The 6,349-nt window shown below is 53.2% G+C and overlaps 1 protein-coding gene across 1 annotated transcript; it reads right to left on the bottom strand.

The window, feature by feature from the left end:
- Positions 1 to 6: 6 nt before the first annotated feature.
- LOC113211943 (uncharacterized) lies at positions 7 to 6,052 on the bottom strand. The gene is made up of 3 exons (XM_026430492.2): positions 5,785 to 6,052; positions 5,113 to 5,290; positions 7 to 1,260 (listed from the first exon to the last, which is right to left on the bottom strand). Exons 1-3 carry the CDS (start codon positions 5,974 to 5,976, stop codon positions 908 to 910), a joined length of 723 nt encoding a protein of 240 aa, XP_026286277.1. The 5' UTR covers positions 5,977 to 6,052; the 3' UTR covers positions 7 to 907.
- Positions 6,053 to 6,349: the final 297 nt, after the last annotated feature.

The following is a 6,349-nucleotide window of genomic DNA, read 5'->3' as shown; positions in this document are numbered from 1 at the left end:
ACTTGAGCAAACGTTTTTGTTCATTTAAATAAATAAAAGCTAGTACAAACGAGATTAATGCCCTTGTCTATAGGGTAACTTTGGTACAAACATTGCAAGGGCCAAGGGCACTAGCACAGTACACAATTATAAAGACCATATGCGCCGTACTGATTTAGAGTAGTACTCTAGTAAGTGAGAAAATTAAGCAGCAAATAAAAATCTACTTTGAAAGTATTCAATGCAGTCACCGGCCAGATCTCTACCGTACAATACGGTTTACATTTTTGAACAGCGTGAATTTGATAACTGGTTCTGATCACAATTCCCTAATTTCTGCTTTAAAGGCGAAGCACACAGATGGATCTAAGCGAGAACGGCAATATTGCGAGTCGTCTAAGGAACCGAGTGGGCAAGCAACCCAATCGTACAGCAAGTTGGTTGGGTTGCCGACCTGTCTGGTCGCAGGCGCCCACTAGGGGCACTAGCCACCAGCGGCGGAGTTCGTCCTTAGCGAGGCGCCGAGAGTATCTTGATACTCTTGTATATGTAGATGCCGTCCTTTGCAATCCGAAAGAGATCTTTTGCAATACGACCGATGTACCGCGCAATTCGGCCGACGTATCGGAAGGGGTCGAAGCGAACGCCGTGGTTGAAAACGTCGGCGTCCTCGGCCGCGGTCCTAACGTCCTGCGACAGTCGTTTCACGGCCTCCACGACGCGGCTCCCACCGTCGATGAGCTGTCCGACGGGGACCTTGTACTCCAACCACAGCTCCTTGAGCCACCGCAGGAACTGCTGGAGCTCTCCGGCGTTGCCGGGCGCGGGCCGCGCGACCAGCACGTAGGGGCCTCGCCAGGGGAGGGCCCCGCCGCCGTAGGGGGCCCTCCCCGGCACCGTCACCAAACCTCCCGGTCCCGACCCTCTGCTAAAAAGAAATGTATTTTCGGCGGTCTGGCCACATGGACTGGTCCTCCCAGCCGTTGGTGGCGGCCGCGGGGGTGGCGGCCGCGGCCAGGTGCTGAAGGTGCAGGTGGTGCTGTGTGGCTGACTGGTGGTTGTTGCGCTGACGCTTCTCTTGAAACTGCCAGAAGAACTGGACGGCGGCCATGGCGGTGGACACGAGGGCTAGCAAGAGGGACTTGAGCTGCACCATGAACGACAGCACCGCCACCTTGCTGGAGATGAACATGAGGGGCATCATCTTGAGCGCCAGCAGCCCCTGTAGCATGGTGGCGTCTATCTTCTTCATCTTTTGCCTGCTTCCCCGTTTGCTGCGTCCTGGAGCAAAAAGGAAACAAAGATGCGGTGATGATGGTGAGTCTATTTTTCTCCTCGGTATCACGAATGGGTTCTAGCCTCAGCTCAGCTCTAGCTAGCCCGCCTTCCCGAACCTCACAACAATCATTAAAGAAAATAATAAAAATAAAAACCAGCCGTGCGGTGCAAACGCGACGTCCCTTCTCTGGAACCACCCCGTGCGCACTAACAGGCGCGTAACTAGAAGTGCACTCATCAATGAGGCATGCGGCTCGCGGTGGCGTGCGCCGTGAGGGCGGGGGCTGCAGTGCAGAGACCGACCGCATCGACACACTTGGCTCATCGCCCACGAGTGCATCTCCGTTCCACGCCAACAGCTGTGTAACTGGTACGCTTTGTTGTGAACCTGACCGTGGCGGGGCGGTGCGGTGGTGGGGGCGGACATCAAGCAGACCCTCAGAGCCGCCCAACCACATTGATAAAAAAAATATGTCTGAGCAAAGAAAATTTCGAGCACAGCACTGAAACTCAAAGCCATTTTGAGCTGGGACAGAAGTCAGGAGCATTAGACAACGTTTAGTGCTCGGAAATAAATATTTTTCTCAGTGCAACAGGCACACAATGCCTCCTTACAGCAAGACTGCGGCCCCAAACCGTGACGCCAGCGGCGTAGACCCCTTCTAAAAGCAAAGCCAAAGCCCAAGCCTCAACATGTCTAGTGCCTCAGAATCAGCCATCAGTCGGCCCTGACATGAGTCGAGTCACCCTCGTCTCTGTCATTGGCGTCTTGTTGAGCAATTAACATTAATTGACTGGTGACACATTTTTTGAGATTCGTTAAATTATTGTACGTTTGAGTGTAATTTTGTTTCGTAAAAACTCATTTCTGGTTGAGGGGGGTGGAGGAGGTTTAGTTGTGATTATTGCTGAGCTTAGCTTGAACTTGAAGTTAAACTTTAACTTTAAATGCTCAGCTCTGTCAGAAAGCGCAAGGGGAGACCGCCCGGAAGATGGCGTGAAGTGAGGCGCCTGGCGTGAGACGTGGGATGTGAGGTGGATAGGCATGCCAACCAAAATCGCGAAAACATTTTAATTTTAGCGCGCCGCAGGCCAAGGTAGACGCACATTTAGCTCAGCTTCACACGGTTTTAACGTGCGTCTACCTTGTTTACGTAAATTCGTTCTCACACTGCTGGACGAGGCACCTGGAAGACGCATCTCATTTTGGCGCTTCACGCACACGCACCCGCGCCGGTCGGTCAGCAGGGTGCCCGGCCGTCGGCCGTGCCAGCCTGTTAGCGGTTTAGCTCGCCAGGCTGCGTGCCGTAGGCCGTAGGCGTGCTGTGCTACGCGTTTGCAGGCTGTTTTAAATAGAGCGCCGCGACAGCGCCAATACGACTCGGGCACTGGAAGTGAAACTATAATAACTCTGGTGTAAATTTCCCCTCAACTATGTCAAGCGTAGCTCTCCCGACAGAGGGACGGAGAGAAGGGACTCGCTTCTCTCCAGGTCCGGTGGCTCCAGCGGGGCGCGAGGCCAGCGCTGCGCGTATAAATGCGGTCAGTTCTCCGATACGCCCACACGACGCCTTATACCAGAGCAGATCGGCTGCTATACGTCTCAGATACCCTATGCGGAAAATTCCTCGTGCACTCAGAAGTGGAAAGCTAACACGTTATATATCGGGGGCGGGGGCCATCGTAAAATATAGTTGAGACATCATTCCCGTATGTGAAAAATACCCTCTTGGTGCACTATAAACGCAGGTGTGTGAATGTCGGACACTTTTAGGTGTGTAAATGCCCACTGATACACTTCGAGGAGTGAGGAGTGAATTTGAAAATTCACTCTTTGGTGCCTTTACTGTGGACGAATGGCGTTCACTTACCTACAAGTGTGCGACACATTCACGCACTTGGGTTTCCGGTGTGATTGCCGTTTTAACTAGTTGCCACAGGGAACGACAACTCAGAGGAAACAAATTAGCCGAATAGAGCAATAATAAAAGACACGTTTCTGCCCTGCGCGTAACCCAAGTAACCCGCGGTGCACTTCTACAGACTCCTCTCGGACCCAACAACACGCCCGTGCCTTTGAATAGCTAATGCGCGCTGTAATACACGTGCTGCCATAGTGCGCGTGCGCGTGCGAGCCCCCATGACGGCGGCTCAGTGCGGGGCCGAGTGCAACCTGCTGCAACAACACTGTCCGCCTCACTTATCTGGACGGTCTGTTTCCCTCGCGCCCGCCCCGGGCAGCCAGTCCGTTGCATCGGCGCCCAGACCAGCGGCTAGTTATTCGCAATAACAGGCAAGTTCGCTCGTAATAACTTTTTTTTTTCGCGATTAACGGAGGAGCGTCGCGGCCGCTGCTCCGCTCCGCGGTCGTCGTTACATCGCGCTGCCTGAGCGGCACGGTGCGTCTGCGTCTTTACGAGTTCGGGCGACTTTTGCATCGTTTGGTCTGCGACGGGCTTTGTTTCAAAAGTAAACCTAGCACCCCTGTTTTTGCAATTTTCTGCCTCATCCACTCAGAAAACGGTGTTCTTGACTTCAGTACAAGTCGAATAGAGTTGAGAACATGTATTCAAAATGTGCCCCTTGGAACTTGAACCAGGTATACATACATACTATAACCAAGTATACATATGGTTCAAGTGCCAAGGGGCACATTTTGAGTGCATGTTCTCCACTGTATTCGACTTTGTACTGAAATGAAGAACACCATTTTCTGGGTGTTGGATGTATCGGGTCCGTTCGCACTGATAAACCATCTCTGCATGACTGCTTCATAATTGTAAGTGTGCACCTGCAAGCTGAATACTTGCAGGTACTCAGCTCCATAGTACCAGGTGGCTGACTCACGCCGTGCAACTTCGTAGTTGTACTGTACCGCTTGCGCACGTGCGGGCTGGTTGCCTTCTCGCACGGGGCCCGAAGGAGCCGCGGGCAAAGAGGATAGGCAAGCCCACCTGCGGTACAGTATAACTACGAAAGTGCGCGGCGTGGAATCAGACACCTGGTATGGTATAGTTATTATATGTGCTTCCTGCAATTCTTCAACTCGGTAGCTGTACACTTGTTATATTAATTGTTAAGTAGTGGCACACTTGGTAGCGCCCGCGTCCGTCCGTCGGTACGATTCAAACAATGTCTGCTTTTTTTTAGGGAAAAGTGAAAACTTTGGGAACCCCCATAGTTTGAGGAAAACTCCTCAGATTTTGGGTAGATCCCTGAAAACATGACGGTAATTCCTACAGTTTCTTTTTTTTAATCATACTTTTGGTCTTCCTCAATTTATGGCTATTCTAGGCGTTCCACATAGTTTTCACCTTTTCCTTACAAAATGAGACATTGTTTTTACTGTGGCGTCCGCCCGTCCACCCCGCCCGTCTGCCAGCATGCAAACCGGTGACCGGGGTACAGGTAGAGACATGTCCTAGGGTTTTTTCACAGTATCGGGGATCGGAGGCATACGTCCAGGTACGTCCAGCGTGTCCCCGTGACGGAAAAAGAAGAGGGAATGCGAAGTACGTAGAGAGGAAGTGCATGTTTTGCCACGGGACCGGTCTTTTTTTACGTTTCCAGACTACTGATCACTGGTTATAAGCCGTTCGTATACGAGGAGGAATTCGGTACATGGCGGTCAGAGATCAACTCTATCCCCGCATGATCCTCGTCGGGTCACCCACCTCACCCTTCTCTATCCTCACCAACTCGACCCTACGTCACTGAGCCTGGCCTAGTCTGTCTTCCTGTCCAGCCAAAACACACTGACCCACCTTTCGAGGTACTGGTTCCACACGCACTAGCCCCAAGATGTTTGAGGCCTCCATTTCGTCTTCGTAGGTGTTCATTCTTATTTCGACTCACCTTCTTGCACGTCGTGGTCTCCGTCATCGTGATGATCGTGTATCCTGGCATCGTCTTCCTCTCCCTCGTCTTCGTCGTCACCCCTGCGGAGGTCCTCCGTCATCCTGGCATCGTGTAGGACCCGCTTGTCGAAGGCGGGGTCGTCTTCGGCGCCCTCCTCGCCGATGTCGTTCGCGTCCTGTGAAGAACACGATACGCACGCACGAATGTTAGACACATGCACAAGCGGGCGACCGATAGAGGCATCAGCTTTCGACGGTGACAGAGGTCACTCGCTAAAAAGCGGTGGATATCGCACAATCACGGGCAAAACAAAGGTGCTGAGACTCCTTTAAAAGGCACTAAAGGTTTAGTGCCTGTATCAAATATCTAAAACCGGCCGATGGCACTAATCTTTAGCGCCTTTTGGGCTCTTCAGTGCCTTTGTAAACGCACGAAACTGAAAATTTCTTGAGCACCCCTGGAGAAGGCACGAAACTGAAAATTTCTTGGGCACCCCTAGAGAGGCGTGATTTAGGATTTAGCACCTTTGTTTTTCCAGAGAGTTCGTTACTTTAATCGGATTTAACGTGAACAACGCGCGTATGTCATTTTGTGAGCCTGGAAAACACACACACACACACACACACCACGCACATCGATGTACATATGTTCATGACACTATTTCAGCACCTTCTCTCTGCTCGGTGAGGAGTATCCCTGCATGGCGCGCTGTCGGCGGCAGCCGGCCTGCCCCACAGCGCCCGGACACGACGTGTCGCCTGCGGGGACCTCAACGCCGGGGGCGGCCGGGACGTCCGCGGGGCGCTCCGCGGCCGCGGCCGCCACCAGGCACAACAACAACACCGACAGGGCGGCCAGCATCGCTCCAGCGGCGGAGGGCGGGGCGGGTGCTGGAGTGGGCTGCTGGAGCGGGAGCGCCGGTGTTGGCGGCGGGCGCGTGGCTGTCAGACTGATAGCTAGACGGGGCCGCGACGGAGCCCTAGTGCAGCGGGTGCAGCGCCGGCCGGCGAGCGGAGCGGCGGAAAGGAGGGGGCACTCACACTAGCCGGCCCAGCCGCACCCTCGCGTGTCCACTGGAAAAGGGAGGGGGGGGGGTCATTGAAGGGTGGCGGATGTGAACAGTACCTCACGATTACGAACAAATACTCTAAAATCACAGCAGTTTGCATTGAATGAATAGACCTCGAACACGTTTTTTGCGTCTCAAGTTTTGTGCAGCCTATTATCGGCTGAG

This window comes from Frankliniella occidentalis, unplaced genomic scaffold (genome assembly GCF_000697945.3).
Source record: "Frankliniella occidentalis isolate FOCC.00 unplaced genomic scaffold, Focc_3.1 Scaffold258, whole genome shotgun sequence".
NCBI lineage: Eukaryota > Metazoa > Arthropoda > Insecta > Thysanoptera > Thripidae > Frankliniella > Frankliniella occidentalis.
This window is presented reverse-complemented; position numbering and strand designations above follow the sequence as displayed.

Excerpts from the sequence above, each read along its gene's own strand:
- LOC113211943 (XM_026430492.2), bottom strand. The coding sequence starts at position 5,976 with ATGCTGGCCGCCCTGTCGGTGTTGTTGTTGTGCCTGGTGGCGGCCGCG. Across the intron at positions 5,291-5,784 it reads CCTCACCGAGCAGAGAGAAG|GACGCGAACGACATCGGCGA; the intron begins GTGCTGAAATAG and ends TGTTCTTCACAG. Across the intron at positions 1,261-5,112 it reads AGACCACGACGTGCAAGAAG|GACGCAGCAAACGGGGAAGC; the intron begins GTGAGTCGAAAT and ends TTTTTGCTCCAG.